At 39.9% G+C, this 22,483-nt stretch overlaps 1 protein-coding gene across 3 annotated transcripts in view; it reads left to right on the top strand.

Moving 5' to 3' along the window:
* Nucleotides 1–20,265: 20,265 nt before the first annotated feature.
* WWC3 (WWC family member 3) overlaps nt 20,266–22,483 on the top strand; it is a 55,674-nt gene continuing 53,456 nt past the window's right edge. For all 3 annotated transcript variants that reach the window (XM_015886921.2, XM_015886914.2, XM_015886906.2), the window contains exon 1: nt 20,266–20,399. In XM_015886921.2, the coding sequence (XP_015742407.1) occupies nt 20,384–20,399 (16 nt within the window). In that variant the 5' untranslated portion in view covers nt 20,266–20,383. The remainder of the gene's footprint in view (nt 20,400–22,483) is intronic.

Raw genomic sequence — 22,483 nt, 5'->3', positions numbered from 1 at the left:
CTGTGCTCCCATGACTGATCAAGTCCTTTCCTCAGGTGCTCAATCAGTGGTTCAGGCCGTGACTCAACAGTTCCCTAATAAGGTCCCGGTGCTTGTCCTGCTCATGTCCATCCTATTGTTTGCATCTAGCTGTTTTCCTTGCTTTGGCAGTGTTGCACACTGACTGGTTCAGCTAATTTTTTCCTCCACTTTCCATTACGTCATGCAATGCACTGAATTTAACAAATATTTTCTTGGATCATAATGAATAGTTAGCTTTGGTTAAGGCCCTCTGAATTGATTTGCTTGTGGAGTACGATTGCTGTCCTTGAAGTGTGCTGGTTACCAGCCTTCTCAGGATGGTGGTTTTGAAGGAGGGAAGTTAACCATTGAACTGCCTTGGTTTTTATTTGGTTTGTTTTGAATAGGGCAGGCTTTTCTTTGTTTTTCCCCTCCAAGGTGCTGTCTAATGATCAAAAAGTCTTCTAGTACACCACCATGTATCCAAACACAGGTATGTAGGAAGGAGTAGGTGAATGTTTCATGCAATGTCATTTAACCATCGGAAACATTGATTATGTTGTGTGTTTTTCTTAACGCCTTACATTTAGGAAGGTCAGAATTTTTAAGAAGTTTTGTTGTTAAAGCACAACTGCATCATATTGTCACTAAAACTTACTCTAATAAACTTTTGGAATTGCTTCTGTGTAATTCTGTACTGTGTATGAACATCTGGGGTTTTTGAAGTTATGAGCCTATGACTGATGGCCCACATTGTCTTTCAGATACTTGGCTTGTTCCTTCCTTGGAGATGATTGAAAAAGAAGATCACGTTTATTCTTGACCTTAATCACAACCATAGGTTTCTTTGCGTTTAGAAGCCATGGAGCATTTATGAAAGGCTTTTCTGTCTTCCTTAAGAATAAATTAGCCTGTATCTGAAGCTCTGGTTCCATTAGAAACACCCCAAAACTGCGGACAGTGTCCTGGCTGTGGAAACTCTTTCCCCACCCTCCAGTCCATGAATGGTGTTCTTCAGAATGCAGCTCTGTGGGGATCATATGCTCATTTTTCTGTCTTTGACTGTTTACATACATAGTCCAGAGCTTATTCCTCAAACGGGATGAGGATTTTCATACTAGCACCCATAGAGAGATATTTTTAGAATACATCTACTGTGAAGGAAAAAAAGGTCGAGGTGTTATAAAGGTTAATAGGCTCTTCCTGTAGGTTTATTTCTTGTTGTTAGCAGTTTACATTAAAAGTTATATAGTTACTTTTTGCTGTGATTTCTGTCTGAAGTTAGAAAAAAGAAGGGATATATTCCTCTTGATAGGTGAAGATGGTCGAATGTCTGCATTTCTATGAGAGTAAATCCCAAACAGTTGTCAGAGCGCGTCACTTAAAGAATTACGAAGCATTTTCAGACACCACACTTGGTATAAATTAAAACAGAAAAATGTCTTTTTTTGTTGGTATTTTTTGGGGGGGAAGGGGTGGGAGGGAATTCTACGCTATGACTAGAATGCTAATACTGGAGATGATTTTTCTCGAATCCACATTTTACCCGTTTTATATCCTGTCTATATGCTAGTAGGCATGCTTTTAAAATGCTGCCCTTTTTTTTTCTTTCTTTCTTTCTTTCTTTCTTTTTTTTTTTTTTCCTACAGTAAAAATAGCTTGCTGCTTATTGAAAAACAAGGCAGACCTGTGCCTCAAAATCCAAATGAAACTGCTGCTTAGCTGAGGCTCTAAAGAGGGCATTTATATGTTGTGGAATGAATGGCATGCCTGCTCTAGCTCCCGCGGGCCGGATATTTCCAAGGTATCAGACAGAGCTGTATGCACTGCTGTCTTCCCCCTTCGGGTAGCAAGGCTTCTCCCTCAGCAAAGGCTGAAAGGACCCCATGCTACATTGAGAGGAATGGGGTGGGCAAGGGGGACGGAGGAGGGCTGGAAAGTACTTAGTGAGGTAATCGTATGTGTTAAATTTCTTATTTTTATTTCTTTTCTTTCCCACCCAAAGTGCCCTGCGATAGTTTGCAGGCTCCTTGTACTTTGCAAGCTGGCGTTGTTTTTTTAATCATTGTTCTTTGAGCAGCGTAGCTAGGAATTTCCTGTTCACGTTTTACTACAATGGTTTGTTTAAAACGACGGACCGCAGTCTTTTTCCTGACTTAAAACTAGATTAGCCTTGAATGCTGGACAAGTCAGACAAATAAAGAGGACAGACGGTATTTGCTTATGTCATGGAGGGTGGCCTTTTAACCGGGCTCAGTTGTATCAAATACCACAAGTCACGTTTCTTAAATATTTATTAAGACAAATAAACACGGTTATTGTATGAACTGGCAAGTCTCCAAATTCCTATCTCTTTGATTCTCATGGGTGGGTCACTTTTAATCAGAAGAAATGTTTTTAATAAAGACTTAGATATTTACTGCATGGCCGAATCCAGGGTTAAGTCAGTTCTCCACTCTCTCCCTGTTGTTATATATTTACAAAATGCAACAAAACAGTCATCATCCAAGTTCAAGTTACAAAACATGGCAGCAAAACAGTCAGGAAGTGCTGAAAACGGGAATGAACGTGTAGTTTCTCAATGCATCTGGTGCCTGTTCTAAACAAGTAATCTTCCCATGTGCCATCGTATATTTGCTTTTAAATTAGGGGAGAAAAAAATCTCCCAAGCTCAACAGTGTTTGATTCAGAAGGGACTGCAGCATCCTTACACAGCTTCTGTTTATGTAGGACAAGTTCCTTGTATAACAGTGCTAATGTATGCAAACTGCACAGCTGTATGGATGGGGCAGTACAGGTAAAACTGCCATTGATTTTTATCTGGAAAGCGATCAGATCTCAGTGTTTAAAAACAAAGCATGACCTTCGCTTCAGATTTTGGCATTACAGAAGAGCTACCATAGCGTGAATTGTGTTGTGGCATAGCACAAGAATTCTGTGCAGTTCTGGAGGGATGGTGCACAGACTGGTCTTAAAGGGGCTGCAGAGAGTCAGCCTCCAGAATGTGCACCTGATACGGCGCTCTTAGGTATTTTCTATGCAAGAATGTCTGTGCAAATGTGCATGTAAAATTCCAATAAACACACTAAATTAATTTTCAAGCTGGGAGATGTCAGATTTGTGAAGTTGTGGTGTCTGTAGCTGATATGACACACAGGCATGTCATTACAAGGGTGTTGCCAGTTAAAATACTCAGCTGTTATGGTATTTCCAGCTTAGCATCTAACTTTGTTCCACCCAGCAAACAGTCACATAAATAGGACTAGCTGTGGATTTTTAAAGGAAATATTTAATGTATTTTTAAAGAAAATAACTTTTGGAAGGGAAAATATTTGGGTAGTTTGCACGTGAATGTCTAGGGTAGGGCAGGGAGATGCCTTGCAGGATGCCAAACTTGCTGCACTAAAGAAGCTTGCAGTAGATGTGGAAAATGTCACCATTTATATAAACCGAGTATTTCCGTGAGTCCCGGAATGAACAAAGCCTGGTTTCCTGTGGATTTGTGTCTTACAGCTGATTGACTTCAGTGTCTGGAAAGGTGAAGGTTCTGCTGGATGCTCTTTGCCTTGCATTTGGGGTATATGTATCCACTTGCTCCCTACTGGTTCTTCTGATACCTGAGGAGGTGTGAGCATGAGCTTCTGGCTCTGCTGGGCTCCTTGTGTGCTCCAAGCTCCATAAGTATTTGAATTGCTAGGGGCTTTCAGCAGAATTAGAAGTTGATTAAAGGAGTAAAAGCCAGATAGACTTCAAACAGTACTGTTACAAACAAACAAACAAACAAAGCATATCCATATTTTGGTAGGAAAATGGACTCCAAGACCTTGACGTGTGTGTGTATGCATATGTATAGATAGATGTAGATATATACAGATATATAATGTCTCTGCCTGCTAGCATTTGATAGCTAATTAATTGAAACAAAAACCAAGTCCTAAAACCAAATAATGCTTCTATCTTTTTCTTGATAAAAAGAGCAATAATTAATATGAATACATTTTGAAGTTACAGTTTGCCACATCTTATGATATAGGCTTGGCTGTCACCATTCTGTGGAGCGCTTGTTCACGTGGTTGCGTTATTACCAGAGAAAGGACAAATGTAAGATTACTGGGCAGCATGATCTGTGCTATGCTGCCAGACTTTTTGGTCCGAGTTCACCTCCGGTGTGAGCAAGCAAAGCAACCTGAAGGAGAAATCCAGAGTCCTACAGCAGATTTGCTGGTGAAATACGTGCTGGTAATGAACCTCCTGGAGCTGACAGCAGCCTGTGTTTGTTCCTGTGGATCAAAGGTTTATGGTCTGAAATGCTCTTGAGTATAGAGGTTGACATCAGTTTTGCTGTCAACAAAGACTTTTGTTTTTAGCCTTCCTTGAGCACGAATTTTTCTACCTGGAAAATCTGGAGTTCAGTGAGCTTGGGTGTGAATAAGCAGTGCCCTAGATCCTTCATATGAGTGCTCTTCGTGTAGCAATACGGGTGAGTAGTTTATTCCACTAGATGAAGTAAGTGAGATGAATAAGATGAGTAAGCAATTTCATTATGAGACGCTCTCAGTTGTGTCTAAATGCTATGTTGCAAATTCGGCTCGTGCTTTGAGCTGGTTGGGAGCCAGGTAGCTGCGGTTAATGCATCTCTGAACCTGAACTAACAAGCTCTGCTAAGGGAGGTTCTGTTAGATGAAGGGTGGTGCCACGCTAAGGTAGCTGGAGACTGCATGCATCCAAGTGGGGGCTCAGCTCTTTGGGTCTACCCTAAGGAACATTTAGACAAATTCTAGAAGAGTCTACCAGTAGCACACTGTGCATGAATTTACAGTACCTCTGCCAGAATATTACTTTCTTTAGAGATCAGCTACCTTCACTTTCTTTTGGGTAAGTTGGGGATGCTAGTCATGTCTTGTGTTTATGGACATTAAATGTATTTTAGCGTAGTATTTATCACTGTGGGTTCATTACAAATGCTTTCATAATTTTCTTATCTCTTGATTGGCAGCAGTACAGTGTTTTGTATATAATAAACTGCTATTAAGAGAACTTTGAAATAAAGCCTTCAGGAAGGTTTGTAATATTATCCGGTCGCAATAGAGACTTGAAAGGATAAATTGAATCTCTGAAGGGGATGATTAAGTTACTCTTTTAAAATACTTTATAGAAGTACAAAAAAGGGTCTTTAAAGTTTTCTCCCCTTGTCTTTCAAAACCTTGCTTTAGGCTCATCGCCCTCTCAGCTTTACTAGTAGCGGTGCCTTTCCTGATCTCTCACAGCTGCTGTGAAACACCAACCCCAAAATGTTGTTTCAGTGTTTTAATTGTGCTTCCCTGCACCTAGAGAGAGTTCAGTGGTACTAACTGAGGTTTGGGAAGTAGTCCCAAAAAGGTCTGCCACAAGTTTTCTGAGTAATGTTACTTCTAAACTCCCCAAGAAATTCTTAGCATGGGTACTACTGATGGTACTCCTTACCTCAGGGCTCTCAGTACCCTGATCAAGCTATAGATGTTCCTGTTTGTTTCAGTGGAATTGGACTCAATGACCTTTTATAGTCCGTTTCCAACACTAGGGATTCTATGATTCTACGTCATGGTGGTGGTCAGATTATAAATGAATAGTGTGATTGTGTGAATGCATTTAAAACAAGAGGTTCATAGAGCTTCACGTCTTCTTTTTGGCTTTGTTTGCAAACTCTTACAAATTACTTTCTAAAATCATTGGTACTTAAGACAGTCTCAGTTACAGCCTTTCAAAGACAAGACCTCAGCTTCTGAATTGTGTATTGCTTTGCTGATTACATCAGGAACGATCAAGCTTAATTTAACAATAGAATTTTGTGTTCTTTCTCCTTTGTTTCCCCTCCTTTCTAACTTGCTACCAAACAGAGTTTTTCAAGGAGCATTAGGAATTGCTGGAGTTTTTTGATTTTATGAAATTTATGCTACAATTGCAAGGCACGATACAGTAAACAGAGATGTCTTGCATTGTATTTATATGCACTTTGTCCCATCTATCAGCTGTATTTTTTTAGCTGCGTAGCTTGAGTTACATGTTTTTTGTTAAGTTGGTGGGGGTGGGTATTAGGTGTTCTCCGTGCAGCTCTGCTCTGTTGGCAGTTCAGCAGCTTAACCTATGAAGAATTTGCCGGGGGAAAGCTGTGGCCATAAGGGTATCAGGCAACTTTTCCTACGTGCAGTAAGAAACCAGTATGGTTTTACATTGCCCCTCCAGTGTCTCCTCCATCATGAAGTACGGTCAATGAGTGCTGCTCCTGGTGGAACTCGTGGTGTGAGCTTGGAGTGGGGCTTGAAGAGTTGCCGCCGGAGCTGGCTGTCCTGTGGTTTTGTGGCATCCAGCAGCTCAAAGGGCTCTGGCCACGTGGGTTTGGGAAAGAAAGTACCTCTAATAAAGAGTGTTTTTTGCTGGTTTTGACATTAAGATATTTAAACTAATTTACAATTAAAGATTTTAGTAAAGTATTAAAATGTTTTTAATGGTCACGTGTATGTATACAATCTGTTGAATAATGGCAGTGGATGGTAAGTCTGAGAGTGTTTTTCTAATTCACTTGTTTTGGAAATTGGATGTATTTTGATGTCTGCTTTTAAAGAAAGTAAGAAATAAGAGGTGAGTTAATGTTGTAGCTCTGAAAACAACATTTTTTTTTTCTCTTCTCAACGTGAAAATTCTGATGGATATTTAAAGGTGCTAGAAGAACTTGACCATGCTTACTGTCATGCTATGTTAGGAGCTGCTGAATTTGTTTGTTGAAAATGTTTTAGACAAGCTACTACTGAAAACAGCATTTGTGTAATTTGTTTGCCTTTTAAAAGCAATTAGTCTATATGCAAGAGCTCTTAAAATATTTTTGTTTACTTTCGTACTGTTCTTGGATCACATAAAATGTTACATTGTGAAATCATTCTGGCTCAGCTGTCCCCAAATTGCGTCTTGTCCTTTCAAGAATTCTGGATTTGTATGATGGCAGCAACAAGGCCGTCCTGTCCATTGCTCTGTCAGCGCTCATTTTCTGGGAAGAAGTAAATGTGGAATAGTTCCCCTTTTCTGTGTTTTCTGGAATTTTGAGAAGTACATATTATTCAATCAGAAATGTGCTTGCGTCCATGGATGTCTGCACTTTGCACCACTGCGGTGCCACCTTGGGAAGCAGCATGTTTTAGAGATGTCCTGTGTAGCTCATATAGCGCCTTGCATTTTGTTCTCTAGGATATGTTTTTTTCCATTAGTCTATACTGAGGAGTTTGGTCTTTGGCTGTGGCTGCTTTCGGTGTGTGGTTTTTTTTCCTCTAAGTAGGATGAAGATCAGTGTTTCACTTAAGTCTTGACTAATTCTTTTAACTGTGTACTAATCAGCGCTGCTCCTTCTGCAGGGAGCCTGGGAAAGTTAATCATCTGCAGAAAAACTTACTTTTGCAGGAATTGGAAAGGCTGATGCTCCGCATTAGTAATAAGATGCATTGCTCAATACATGGCCAAAGGGAAGGGGGAAGGTCTAGACCAGTCATATCTATAAAACTTAAACTTCATTGAAACAAAGCAGAATGGCAAGCTTTAACTGGGTATGAAGTGAGTGCTGTAGTGTTGGAAGGCTGTTTGAAAAAGATGTAGAAAATGAGATTCATCGACATTGCTTTTCAGCCTGGTGATTAAAAATACCTTGTTAATTTTATAATTGTTTGCTCTTCTGGTGATGGCTGTAGGGGAAATAAATCTGGATGAAACTGCAGTAGTGGTAATTCCTTAGGGTGAGGTGAAATAGATTAAATTCAATAGAAAAAAAAAAAACAAACAGCTTATTTAATCAGTGGCATCTTCATTGTACTCTAGCTAGAATTTGAGGGCAAAATTATAATGTTTTTAACATCTCTTTTAACATTGTTTGCTTTTTCCCCTCAGCTGCCTTCTTGCCTAACAGGTCATAGTAAAAGATTTTTAGAAAATGATACAACACGAAAAGTGTGGAGCAGAATAACTACATAAGAGTCATTACCACATTTTCCCTGGAATTTCCTGTCATGATTGCATGATCTCCTGCCTTCCCCATGCTCTGCTGTTTCCCTTTCAGTTCCTGCAGGTTTCCTAAGACACTCTGAGTAGCTGGTGGTAAATTTCTGAAGTCGTGGTCCCTTAAACAGACTTTAGTCACAAAGTTTTCAACACACATTGGGCGTCTGCTGTCTGGAATAGCAATCGTGGTTTAGTCTGCTTCATGCCCTCCTTTACTGGTTCTCCTGAAGCATAGCTTAACTCAGCTAAACTGAAATATGTGAATTTTCTCTTTCAAGCTACTTGGAGATTGAATCACTCCATCTTTCAGTAATGAGAAACGGGTGGAGTTGTTGGGAAAAGTCTGCCACCTGCCTCAGATTTTGCTGGTCAGCTCTGAAAATTCAGACAGTTCTGTGTACTGTCCTTACTTCAAAGCCCGAGAGTCTTTGATGGTTAGATCTTTCCCACAAGTAATTTTGAAGAAAGTAGTTCAGTAGCACTTAAAGAAACTTGAAGTTCAGACGCTTCCACTGCTAGCAACAACAAAGAGCTGTGAAATGCAGGGAACGTTTTCTTTGATAAGGCTTCATATCATCCCTGTGGGATTGATAATTTTCTTGATTTTGAAACAAAGAAAGTATCACGTCCCTTCTGGTAGCGCTGGGAAGAGTTCAGGTTTCTACTCTGTCTGACTTAAACCTCCACTGCTCTTACAAATCCATCTGTCCAACTTGTTTGCTGTGTAGCAGACAGGCTCCTTGGGAGTATGGATATTTTTCTCCTTCCTCTGTTCTGCAGAAGTTCATTGAATCTGCATCTCAGACATCAATGTACTTATTTTGTTTTTTTTTTCTACTTTCCCCCAAATCAAGAAACCTGTCTAAGACACATATCCCAGTGCCCAAATGAACTCTTCCTAATTGAGATGCTTTTATGATGTGTCTATGTCAGTTCTTTTCATATTTATTACAGTCGTATAGTCAAACAGACATATCCTAAAGTACCAGAATTAAGGTCTGTCACTGTTGTGACATTGCTTTTATTTACTGTTGTGTTGTGTTTTGTTGTGTTGACTTTTTTCCCCATAAGGAGTCTTGTAATGATACAAAAACTTGATTAATGGTTTGTTACCAATACTGAGAGGTGTTGATAGCCTCCCTTTTCCTCTACATTGTCTCAAAGTGAATCATTGAATATTCCAAGTTGGAAAAGATGTGCAGGGATCATCTCGTCCAACTCCTGGCTGCATGCAGGACCACCCAAAACCAAACCCTATGTCTGAGAGCGCTGTCCAGATTCTCCTTGAACTCTGGCACTCAGAGCTGTGCCCACAGCCCTGTGCATCCCGTTCCATGCCCACCGCCCTGTGGTGCAGCCCCTTTCCCTGACCCCCAGCTGCCCCTCCCCTGGCACAGCTCCATGCCGTTCCCTCGGGCCCTGTCGCTGTCACACAGAGCAGAGCTCAGCGCTGCTCCTCTGCTTTCTGTGGGGAGCTGTGGTCGCCACCAGGCCTCCATCAGCTCCTCTGCTCTGTGCTGAACAAACACAGGGGCCTCAGCCACTCCTCATACAACTTACCCTCCAGACCGTTCACTATCATAGTGCTATGAGATGGTGACATTGTGTAGAAGAAGAGGTCTGTGAAGAGGAATGGGATTTCTCCAGTTTGGTGGTACCAAGCTGGTAACACAGCTTTAAGTTTGGAATTTATGGTGTAATTGTAGGTGAATGACCATGCTGAGCATGCACAGAAGAGAACCAAGGCATGTCTGCCTTGGTTGTTCAGAGTAGGGGGATGTAGAGGGCAGCATCTGACATTGACTAATCCTGTCCTTCCCTGTTCTCTACTCTGTTCACACTGTTTGCAGCCATTCTCCAGCTCTGCTGTTAGGCCCCTCCCTTTGACTCTCCTATTTCTCTGTCCATATGTCCGTGCACCACTTCTGGCTTTCTCCTCTGACATCCTTCTCCCAACAAGCCTCATCCTTCTGTGTCATGGTGTACCTGCTTACTTCTGTTAGTCTGTGTTGTTCAGGTACTGAATGAATCACACTGAGAGTGGAGAAAGAATATGAAGAAAGTTTCTGCTCCAGGAATTCAGCAGTCCTGGGCACAGAGTGAGGAATAAGGGTGTGCTGGAAATGTTTCTTCTCTAGCAGCGCTGTGCAGCTGCTGGAACGTGCTCTGTGATATCCTGGCACGTGGGAGCTGGGAGGGGTCTGGAGGAGCCAACCCATGTTCTGTGGAGTTTAAATCCACAAAGAATGGGGCTTTTGTACTTAAGAAAATTACCCTGAGCATGTGCAGGAACACATTCTCACCCTTCCACTTTCCTCTGCCTTGGTCAAGTTTAAACTCTTCTCCACAGGGGATAGTAGGAATCCTGAAAAAGTCAGGGCTCGGTGTTTGTGGTGGAAATTGTCTGTGATCATCTACAGGAATGCTGGTGTGGAGGTGAGAAGGGACAGCTTTTTTCCTATTTGATTCTTTCAAGTGGCTGAGCCTCTTCAACCGAAACTCCTCACCAGAGATGAGAATGAGACATGCCCTGTGGGAGAGAGAACTTCAGTGAGAACAATTTCAGTCTAGCAAAATAAAAAGCAATCAAAAAATTTCCTAATGAGGTAATGCTTTACAAAGCACACCAGGATGGTTGGCACTGCATTAAGGTGATGTAGATGATACAACTTTATACCAGACCAGTATTTGGATTCCTGCTATTTTTTCTAATGCAGTATTTCCAGATGAGCAGTTCAGATACTTATTCTGCAATGTACATCTTTTTCAATGTAAACTAACACCACTCTTAACCAGTATGGAAAATATGCTGTAGGTCAACCACAAGATGTTGGGCTAGATGCAAGAGTTACCAGCTAGAGTTTTGTGGCCAGTGTTATTCAGAAGGTCAATTTGTTGATGACAGTGGTTCTTTCTGACCTTGAAATATGGACCTGGTCAGCTGGGACTGCACTGTGCTGTGACAATGGAAGTCAGAGGCTTCCCATGGCTTCTGACTTCTTTGAAAGCAGAGGGCCATGGAGGAAGGGGTCTATAGCTGGCTTTCTGTGACTCTTTCTCTCTTGCTCAGAGAAGATGGATTTTCCTGGAGCTGGATGGGGAATTGGAAGCTATGCCCCCAAAATATCTGTGGTGATTGACTGCAAAGGAATGCTTAAATATTGAAGTGTAAGCAAGATTACCCCCAAAATACATTACTTTGCAGTGCAAGGCACCTCTGGGCGAGTAGTACCCAAAGGGACACTTTCTAAGAGGTACCCATACCTTCTAGAGGGATTTGTGATATGCAAACAATAACAAACAAAACAAACCACAGAAGTTGATTTCCTGAGTTGCTGTAAATGGAAGCATGTTTTTAACACTCCTTTTCCAACACAAATGTAGGAAGCTGGCAAAGCAGCTAATTTCAGTGCTCTAGAAAGGTTTAAAGTGAAATAATCTACGGAAACGGAAGCCTCTATTTTTAACTTTCTCAGTCATGAGAGATGGGGAGGAAGAAGAGGAGGCCATCTACTGTCGAAGTCTCATCAGCATGTTACTCTTCAAGCTTAATCTAATTTCCAGGCTGTTTTGATGAAGAGGTAGTTACTGCATGTGGATGTTCCCTGATCTTCATATTCAGCATCGGGGTAGATCTAAGAACATGTGTTTTCTACTCTAATTTCTCTTGTTAATTTTTCTTTTTCTATTTTTTTTTGTTGTGTTGAAACTTTATACTCTAAAAACATGTGATGTATTGATTATTGAACAGATGGTCTTGTTTTTGTTTTTTTGTTTTTCTTATTTTCCTACTATTGTTCATAAAAATTACATTATTTCTGTATTGTATAACTACTTCCTTATATTACTTACTTTGAAGTATTTTATTGATGTAGCTTGAAATTGAAATATCATGCATTGTGTAACTACCGGCAACCGTAGAAACAACAACATCAAACTTCATAACTTCAATCTTTTGAAGACTTCCGCATGAACATAGATCTGCATAGCTGTCTTTTTATTTTAATTTTAATTAATTAATTTATTTATAGCAAAAGGGGCAATTGCTCCAATGGTACAAAAGACCAAAGATTTTAGGGCAATGCAGTCTTTCTTGGATAAATCTGCAGTCTTTCTGCAGATAAATTTGGAACGTCATGGGATTTTAAGCACACTTCTCCTTACTGAGTTTATCATCAGACCACCCTTAAATGTCTTAAAGGTAACCACTAAATGGTTTTGTAACAATAGTTAAAATATAGTTTACTGGAGCTTGTACTTAAGCAGTTGAATTGAGGTTTCCTATGTGTGCGCCAGCATAGAGAATATTCACTACTGACCCGTCCATCACCATCTCTAGGCAGCTTAAGCACATGCCCATATCTGCTTGACTAGGGGTCTCTACCTTCTGGAGGAGCAAAAACGAAAAAAAAAAGGAAGTTAAATCATGAGGTGACTGCCATATATTGCAAGAAATTGAGACTGAAACCCAAAGCATCAAAGATTATGTCAACGTATTTCCACTCTGGTTGCTTAGAGTTATGCCAAATTTTTTAGATCTTCAGGAGAACTACTGAAATGATGCCCTTGGTTTGTGTGTGTGTGTGTGTGTGTGTGTGTCAAGTTGGTTGCCCTCACTCACTCCTACATCAAGTATTGCTTTGTTAATGGAGTTCAATGACTGATGCAACAGTCTAGAAAGCCTGTCTCGTGGATCTGGACAGGGCCTGCTGGAACACCATGGGACGACCTCTCTGATGGCCCCATGGGTGCACAGCACAGGGGCATGGGCCCAGGGTGTGTGCCCTGGAGACACTTCTGCAGGCAACACTCCTCTGCTCTGCAGGCACTGAGTGTGCGGCAGTGCATGTTAGGAAACATTAGCAGAAATGGCGTGGGAGCCTATGAAACTTGGAGGAATGCGGTAACTAAAGGAGTCTGAGAAATGCCATACATGGTACTTCTAGGAAACTTACAGCATTGTTTTTGAGGAGGATGAAGAATGTTCAAAAGTTCAAGAAGAAGAAAGTTCAAATGAGAAAATCTTGAATTTCTAATATTAGCTGACAGTGTAGAGTTTTCTGAATGTGAGACATTTGTTTGATGTTTTACCTCACGATTTGTTTTTAATAGGATGTATGTGAAGTCATGGTATGCCGAGTCTTTTGGCAGTTATCTACACATCACTTTGTTCTGAGACTTGAAAAGAATGGTCTCTTGAATATATATTTTTTCCAACCATTGTTTTATACTTAGTTCAGTTGCATTTACTTTTTCCTCCCATTGTTAGTTGCTTTCTGCTTTATTTCTTTAGAACCCATTTTTGGTGACTTGTAAAATGCATATTGTATTTTTTAGGTGTGATTGAGTAATAATTATTGCTGGAAATAGTTTAATGAAATTAATTTCAGTGAAGCTCAATTGAACATACTCTTAAGTTTGTAGCAAGTTGTTTGGAGGACTGTTACTTAAAACATTTTAAGACATGGAATAACTTGATACTTTTTTCATAGGAGTGCTGAGTGTGTTTGTGCATATAGACATGACAGGTGTCTGTTTGTAATATCATTACATTTACCTCCTAGGAACACCAGTAGTTAAGTATAGTTTGGCTGTATTGTATTCTTCTCTTAGACTGCAGAAGTATAAAATACCATCAGCATGGTGTTAGTTGGCCTGTTTTGTAGCATGATGTGTGAAAAGGGTGTAGACCGTAGCAGACTGTAGTTGTGTATGTATCCCATCTGTAACTACTTGCCAGCTTCAGACTGAAGATTAACTGGTAACCTCAGTTTTGCTGAGACCTGACTAAAGCTACAGTCTGTTCACAGAAACTTTCTTCAGCACTGTTTTTATCAGAGAATTTCACCTGGGCTAGTCGAGCAAATGGCCATGTGGTGTTGAGTTGCTGCCAGGTTACACTACCAGTTATATATAAATATGCTCATAAATGCATCTTCACAGAAGCACATTTCAAGATCCATTGTCCTGGTTATTAGACATTTTTCCTTATCCTTCAGATTAGGCTTTTGATTCTCATCTCATCTTTTTCAGTGTCTGCAGGCCTCTTACTAGTCTTCTTTTTCATTCTGACTGTTTTCTGGTTCGAGATATCAGGTCACCTGCTGCCCAGGCTTCAGCACTCCAGCTGCTGTGTCTGCCCTGCTGCTGATCTTAGACTTTGGCCAGCTGCTTTGTTCCCCATAACTTCAGCCTGTCTGTGCATACCCAAACAAAACATGTTTTAAAGTGTTCGTGGACAGCCTTACTTAACCCATCTGTCCCCGTTTTTTTCTTGTTTAGCCTCTGTAAAGACAATAAATAATAGAAACAAAAGCAGTTTTCTTTAAAAACTGACTTTTAACCCAGCTGTGGCTTCTGAAGAACTTTGCTTGTCTTGATGAAATACTGGTGTATTTTCAGCAAGAATTTACCATAATATTTGTGTCCTCAATTTAGTTGTAACTACTGCTCAGAAGCGTATAACTGCTTGAAGAACTTGGCTGTATGGCATATTTCAGCAGTTAGTGAACAGCCAGATAAATTTTATGAGAGCTATAACTGGAAGCTACATACATACTCTTTTGTATTTCAACAGAGTTAGCCCGTATTTCTTAGCTGCTTTGATTTTTGGAAGTATGATTAAGGAGAAAAATAAGCGTATTGTTGCTGTTCGTTAGTAATTGCTTACTGTTTCTGTAATGTTGAATAGAGAGTAGAATAGAAAGGGTCCCTAAAAAAACATATGTGTAATGTGTGCTGTTCCACATAAACTTAGGTGATTGTAAAACAAGGACCTCAATAGATGGGCTAGGGCTAGGATGGCTTATGAGATCACTGTCCATGCTGTCCTGTTGGCTGGACATTAGATCTGTTTTTAGCCAACTCCTGCAGCATTGTAAATAACTAGGCTGGGGTTAGAGGGACCTGTTGCCAGTATTTTCCATGACGGTAAACACTGGCAAACTATGGTTTAGGCAGCAATAGTCAGGTGCTGGTGAGAATGAGATGTTTGTCAGCTGTCTCAGCATAGGTTGTTCAAGTTTGTAATACAGCATGTTGAAGGCAGTTAACTACTTGTACACTTTTACAGTCGATAGGTAAACAGAGGTTATACAGGTGTTTGTGCAAAAGATTATTGTGATAGAAAGATAATCTATGATAAATGAAAATACTCACCAATGTTGAAGGTTCACAACAAACTCCACAAAGGAGCGATCTCCAGACAAAGAGATGCTCCCTTAGTGGTGGTCAGCCCTTAAATGAGATCAGGGAGAGGTGAAGCCAAGCTCCACCCCTCCTGGTAGCGCAGCTGAATTACCTTCACCTGTGCTCCTGCAGCTTACCTCATTGCTTGCCTCAAGTGGTCAATCACAGGTTCAGGCTGTGATCAACAGTTTCCCATATGTTGCTGTTTCCATTAAAATAAAAAAAAATGTTATCTAACAATAACCAGACAAATTTTTATCCATGCATAAAGATTTTGATTCATTATGGTAGATGACTAATTCTATTCTTTGCCTTATTTTGTGAGTTAATGCTTTCGCTTATGTTACTGTATAAAACTTTGAGTCAGATATACTGATTTGACACTAGTAGCACTCTTCCCATGTGCTTATTGCTTTAAAAAAGAAAGTAAGTTACAGCAAAGTACAGTGCAGTCCTAAAACGACTGAGTTTGAAATGACCTTTAGAAGAATGAATGCTTTTATTTCCTTGCTGTAGGGTAGTGTTTTATTTCTAGGGGAAGTATGTCCCAGCAATGACTTTTGAATACAAGGTACCTTCTTCAGGTCTTTGTTCCAAGCTCAGAATTTCATTTGTACAAGATTCCATTTGGCCTTCTGTACTCTGGGTTTATTTTAATTATGTATCAAGCAGATGATTAAAAAGTTACTTTATTCTCAATGTCAGATTGGGTTGATTGGTAAAATGAAGATATATGTCATTTGTATTAGGAAAGTTGCAAGAGATTTTTATCTATACATAACATTTGGTAAAATTTCATTGTACTTTTGACTAAGTAGTACATAATTGCCCAACTTTGTTTTGAAATCCAGCTTATTTTTATGATTTGGAGATGTCACCTAATCCACTGTGTAGAATGGACAGTGAGAGCTCAGTGTCTTGCAGAGCGCTGTAGCACCAGGCCCAGCATTCATGGTGACACCTGCCTCAGGCTGTGGTGACGTCACTTGGTAGATGGCTCCGGTTCTGAGCTACTGTGACGGTGCCAGGCCTTGGCACCAGCAGGTTATACTCATTGTGTGTGTGTACTCAGTTGTTGGAGGCCTTTCTGGAGAGCCCTGTGGGCAGGGTATGGGTGGCCTCAGGGTTTCCTTCTCCAGAGAAGTCCTCTGGCCCTAGGGTACCCTTCAGAACTGGAGGGTGACTTCTAAAGGCCAACAGCCACTCTTGCCCTCCACCTCCCCAGCTGTAGAACAACAAAATAGCCTTCTGCTCTTTGTCAGACCCCTGATTTCTTTTTTTGCCCCCGATATCGGGAGAGGTACAAGCTACAGCTCAAGGCAAGTGGATTAGCTGAAATTTATAACAAAGGGTATAATTTAAAGGCTTATTAGGAAGGAGGTTAGAAAAAAAACGGTGGCAGAAGCATGCACATGATTTCTTGTCTCGTGACTCTTCAACAATAGGTGTAATTCTTTGGATAAACTATTGCTAGGTTTGTCAGAAAGGTTAATTCTTTCTAGTTACGCTGTTACTTATTTACAAATTGGTATTTTCCTCTCAGTCTTTGGCCCAGTCTTAGAAGACAGCAGTACCCTGGGTGTCATTTAGGCACATAATCATAGAATCATAGAATGGCTTGGGTTGGAAGGGACCTCAAGAATCATCAAGGTCCAACCCCCCTGCCAAAGGCAGGGCTGCCAACTTCCACATTTAATACTATACCAGGCTGCCCAGGGCCCCATCCAACCTGGTCTTGAACACCTCCAGGGATGGGGCATCCACAACCACTCTGGGCAGCCTGTGCCAGCACCTCACCACACTCTTGGTAAAGATCTTCCCCCTGACATTGAGCCTAACTCTTCCCTCCTTCAACTTAAAACCATTTCTCCTTGCCCTGCCATTATTTATCCACATAAAGAGTTGACTCCCCTCCTGTTTGTAGGCTCCCTTTAGTTACTGGAAGATCAAAATGAGGCCAACCCCACAGCCTCTATTGACTGAGAAATTATAGTTTAAGCACCTGGGTATTGTCTGAGAGAGGGCACTTGGTATGCTGTGGAGTTCCTACTTTGGAAATGCCTTTTTGATTTTCTGGTCTAGATCTTGCAAAAGCACTTTCTGTTTATCTGCATTTGGTTTCTCCAAAAATTTTGGAGTTTTTGCTCAGTCAGACCTAGAGATCCCAAGTAGCCAGGCCCCTCTTATGTGCCATGGGTGGCCTGAGAAGCTCTTTGAGAATTTTCTGAATTGCAGTGTTCTCAGTGACCTCGTTCTTTTTCCAAGCTCCAAAACTTCCAAAACAAAGTTGCTGCCTGTATTAGCAGTTGAACTGTGCTTTGTGAGTCGAAGCATACCTTTTCTTTGAACCAAGAAGTGTTTTTTGTTATTTAAAGGTTGAATTTTCCTGGGCTTTGGGAGTTTGAAGTTAGATTGTTAGCAAAATATATATTAAAGCTAAAAACAATTTTGCTGTAATTTATCAAAAATGGTATTTTGTCACTGTTTGTTGCTTTCCCACCCACTCTCTGCTATGAACTAATACAAGACGTTCCTCTGGCTGTTTTATATTCAGAAAGCTGCAATAATGGATTACAGAAGCCTCCTGGATATGTGTAATGGATAAAGGTACAGCATAAATTGGCAAGGAAATTGTATTCTGTTTAGCTCTGATTGATATAGAAAGCATTAATAAAACTTGATTTTTTAGAAATGTCTGTTTTATTGCATACTTCTACTGCTACTTAAGGAAAACATTTAATTTGGACAGACTTAGAGGGGAGAGGAGCAAGACTTTGCTCAAAGGTTGCTCACTCAGCTTAGTTTGCAGAATTTTGGTGATAGAAGCATTGCTGTGTATTTCAGTATCTGCTTTCGAAGGGTTTCTGAGGCCCAAAATGAGAAGTGTCTAGTGACTGAAGAGCATCATTACTTCTGGAAAGGGTAAAGATTTAAAGATAATGAAGACTTAGTGGAGCAATCTGAAATTATGATCGGCTCTTTGGCATGTACAGAATTGGCCCACTTGGATGACTGTTACTTACACCTCAGCTGTAAATCCAATGGCCAGGAGCAGTTAATGTGGAAACTGGTGCCAGAGGAATTCTGCAGTTGTGCTCGTCAAACAAGAAATGTGTTTTTTCAATTGACTTAGTTAAATCAGTGCAAAACACAGGGAGAAGCTTTCCATTCTTATTTTAAACTTTGTGTGTTTTGAGCAGTTGAGTGAATGTTCAAACTACATATGTCTGAATGTGACTCAGTAGTGAATCAATGTTATATTATGCTTTGTCTGAAAGAAGACCACATAGAGCAACTTTGGATGTGATTTAAAATGAGCAACATCAAGTTAATATTCTGCATGTCTGAAAGACAGCTTTTTCTATGTCCTTTTTCTTACAGAGTTTCCTTCAAAACCATTAATTAAACTGTTCATGCATGCTTTATAACATTGGAATAAAAACTGGTTGGGCAAGATGACTTTCTTTGGTCAGCGTTCTCCAGAAAGAGCGCATTGCACTTGCCCTGGAAGCTGGAGCTGTGATGGGACCATGGAGAGTGATGAATTAAACTTCTTGTAGTGTAAAAGGTTAAAGTATGATGTGTAGGTTTTATGTAGGAATAAAGGGTGAGGGTGTGTTTGTATAATAGGCAAGCATGTCTTATAACTTGTTCCAAAGAAAATCTTGTCTATAGAATGGTAATTTAGGAACTGATGTCTAGACTGCTTTGAGAAATGGTAAACATGATGTCTTCAGAACAGAACCATGAGGGTTTAAGAGAAAATGCTGCACATTGTATCTTTAACATGTGACTGAACACCAGGGAGATTATAAGTATTTCAGTGTTGTTTGACCTGCCTGACTGCTTGATTAATTACTGAAAGAATGCTTATGCCAGCATATAGTAACATCTTGAATACAACAGTTTTGCATTTACATGAGTACATGACATGAACTCTGTCAGTAGTGGAAAATCTCTGAATAGTGGTGCATGGGTTTGTGTACGCCTTCATTTTATTAAATTGTTTATACGTGTTTGACACGGGGAAATGGTTTTAAGTTAAAAGAGGGAAGATTTAGGTTGGATGTTAGGGGGAAGTTCTTCACCAGGAGAGTGGTGAGGCCCTGGAACAGGCTGCCCAGGGAGGTTGTGGATGCCCCGTCCTTGGAGGTGTTCAAGGCCAGGTTGGACGGGGCCCTGGGCAACCTGATCTAGTAAATGTGTATGTTTGGTGGCCCTGCCAGGCAGGGGGGTTGGAACTACATGATCCTTGAGGTCCCTTCCAACCTGGGTCATTCTGTGATTCTGTGTTTGAGAATCCATCAGACTTTTTCCTTTGATTGAAATAACTTGATCTCTGCACTGTTGTCAAAAACTGATCAAAACGTTGAAGTTGCAAACTACTGAGGATAAATATATATATCCTACTACTCTCAGTTTTAAACACTTCAATCTTAAAAGTGCTAGAATAGTTTTAGAAGGTGGGTTAATGCAGTTGTTCTGCTTACTGTGTGAAATTGCGTGTATTTCAGTAGCGATTGTCTGGTGTACATACTGGACCACTGGAATGGCTTGTTTCCCCTCCTTTCTGCTTTGGGGGAAGGAAGAAATTTGAATGGGTCAGGACCAAAAGAATATAATTAATAGTTGGAAATGCATAATTGAAAATAAATGCGTTACAGTGTTGTTGTTTTTGTTTTAATTTTTTTAAGGACAAGCAATTGTACTGCTTTGACATCATAAAGAGGATAAAGCCTGTAAAGCTTCTGGTATTTTTTAGCAGTGACAAACTCCAGCTTTCATATTTGTGTTCTTTGCAATATGGGAGAAAAACTGGCAGGACTGCATGCCATTGTAATTAAATTGTTAAACATAGAAACTTGAAGGGAGAAGCTTGTCTTACTTGTTCGGGGAGTATCTGTCAGCATATTTAAATGAAATTTTATTTTGAAACTGTATGTTTGTGATTATTAACACATTCCTAAGCAGCATAACTATTTTGTGATCAGATCATGGTGATATCTTCAAAACATATAAAGACACTCACGGCACTGTAAACTGCATCTTTTGTATTCATTGACATTATTTTTCTTTTTACAGGATTACAAAGCCATTGACATTTGCTGACTGTGTTGGCGATGAGCTTCCTTTAGGATGGGAAACTGTTTACGATCAACAGATTGGAGTGTATTATATGGACCACATAAATCGTGAGTAGATGTGTGATTATTTTTAGGAACACCAGCAAGCTGATGTTAACTGATGGCACTATCTTTGTTTCCGATACCATTTATGCAGCTCATGTTACAGCAAGAGAATGTATACAAGTAATTTCTTGCACTATCTGTTTCATCATCTTTTAAATGGGGGCACAGCCCTTCTTTCCTTTGTAAAGAGTTTTATAATGGATGACAGAGATATAGCGCGTAAAGTTGCTTTGCTTTGCTTTGTCCAGCTATGAACAGTCAGTAACTTTGTTGCTTTCTGCATATACTGAAATTTCCATGCTGTACTCTTGCATTTCATGGCTTTCTAGTGATTGATGCTTGACTCTTCTCTCTTGAAAAACCAAATCTGTTCTGAGAGAGGAGTGCTGACTTTTAATCAGAAGCACCAGCAATTACAGTAGTGTCATCCACTCTTACGCAGCCTGTATTTTACACTTCTTAGGTACTGTCACAAAGCACAATAGATGACTCTTTGAGAATGGGAATGATATCCATCATTTACCTTTTTGGACTGTTGCTGAGCTTTATATCACTTCTGTTTGGCACATTTTCCAGTTCTAGTTTTAAAGCAGCGTGTCTTATCTTTACAGCTTTGTACTACTGTTGCTGTTACTGCTGTGTTGCTATCATTAAGCTTCTTATCACCAATGAGTGAATGCTTTCAATATTGTGGGAACTGGCAGTTGGCAGGGAGGGAGGAAAGAAGAAAGTGGTTATGAGAGCAATCACAGTAATGGTAAATAGTATAATCTGTAAAAACAACCTCAATATTATCTACTTGAAATCTACTCAATTGAAAAATAAAAGTATAGAATAGTTTTTGCCTTCCTGCCATCACTGATAGTATTCATCTATTGTGATTGAACAGCTACTTATTTAAAATAAGTGAACAGGAAAAAAAAACACAAAACCAAACCCATCACCAACAGCAGAATAACAAATGTTCTCATGACATTGTTTGTCCCTCACTGATGCTTATTTGTTGTGAAATTAACAAATTAATGGAGACACAAATTGAATAATAATTTTAGAAGAGCTGTTAATGCACAAGGATAGATGTCCTAGACAACTGAAAGCTGATAAATACAGATTGCTTCTCTATTTAAAAGAAATAGTAGTTTTGGGATAGCTGTTTAAACAGTTGTGACTTTTGTTAATGCTGAAATTAAGTGAAAAGTGAACTTTGTGCTGGGTGTACAGTAATAGAGTGCATTTGTAGCGGTGTATGGGTACAAGAAAGGCATGCATTGAAAACAAAAGAAAACATGAGAATATTGGCAGCTTTAGACACCACTGTAGATGATGGGTAGAACACGAACTCCCACTGCAATGCTATGACTAAAAGAGTTAATAAAGAATTCTAGCAGTAGACGTCTTAGATAGGAACAACAATCACCTTTGCATGCAAAAGAAATCACTTCCTTTTGTTTTTCAGACTTTGTTGTTAGCTGTTTTACCGCATATATCAAGTTGGAACTGCAGTAAGGATATTAATCATTGTAGACATGTCAGATCTGGCTTGCATTTTTTTTTTCCTGTGCAATCCAGAACAAAAACTGTAGAAGAGGGTCTTTGAGAGAGAAATTAAATTCCCAAATGCTTATTAGGAAGGCATAGCAAGAGAAGATTAATACAAATGGGTCTGAGAACGTACATCTAATCTTATTATGAATTAAATAAACATATTATATGAACAGATGGATAAAGACTTCATACGGCCAATGCTGAACTGAGTGAAAGGAATCATTCTGCAATTAACCAGGTTGCAAAATTTGTCTCTTTCATGATAACTAATTACTTGCAGCCCACAGATATTATCCTAAATGGTAATTCAGCCGTCATAGCAAAATGGGTTTGTCACCCTTAGGCTAATACAGTGCTTGCTTATACAAGCAAGATTTATATTCAGAGGGAAAACAAAATTGATATTACAGCTGGATAATCGTTACTCAAGAATTACTGGGATAGCTGATCCAGTTTTAAACCATGGACAGCAAAAGTACCAATCAAGGTGACACTGACCTCTTTTGTAGAAGTGAGAACTAATGTGTATGCAATCATCTGCA

The sequence above is a fragment of the Coturnix japonica genome, chromosome 1 (genome assembly GCF_001577835.2).
Source record: "Coturnix japonica isolate 7356 chromosome 1, Coturnix japonica 2.1, whole genome shotgun sequence".
Classification (NCBI taxonomy): Eukaryota; Metazoa; Chordata; class Aves; order Galliformes; family Phasianidae; genus Coturnix; species Coturnix japonica.
The sequence above is the reverse complement of the archived record's forward strand: the minus strand, read 5'-3'. Positions and strand labels throughout refer to the sequence as shown.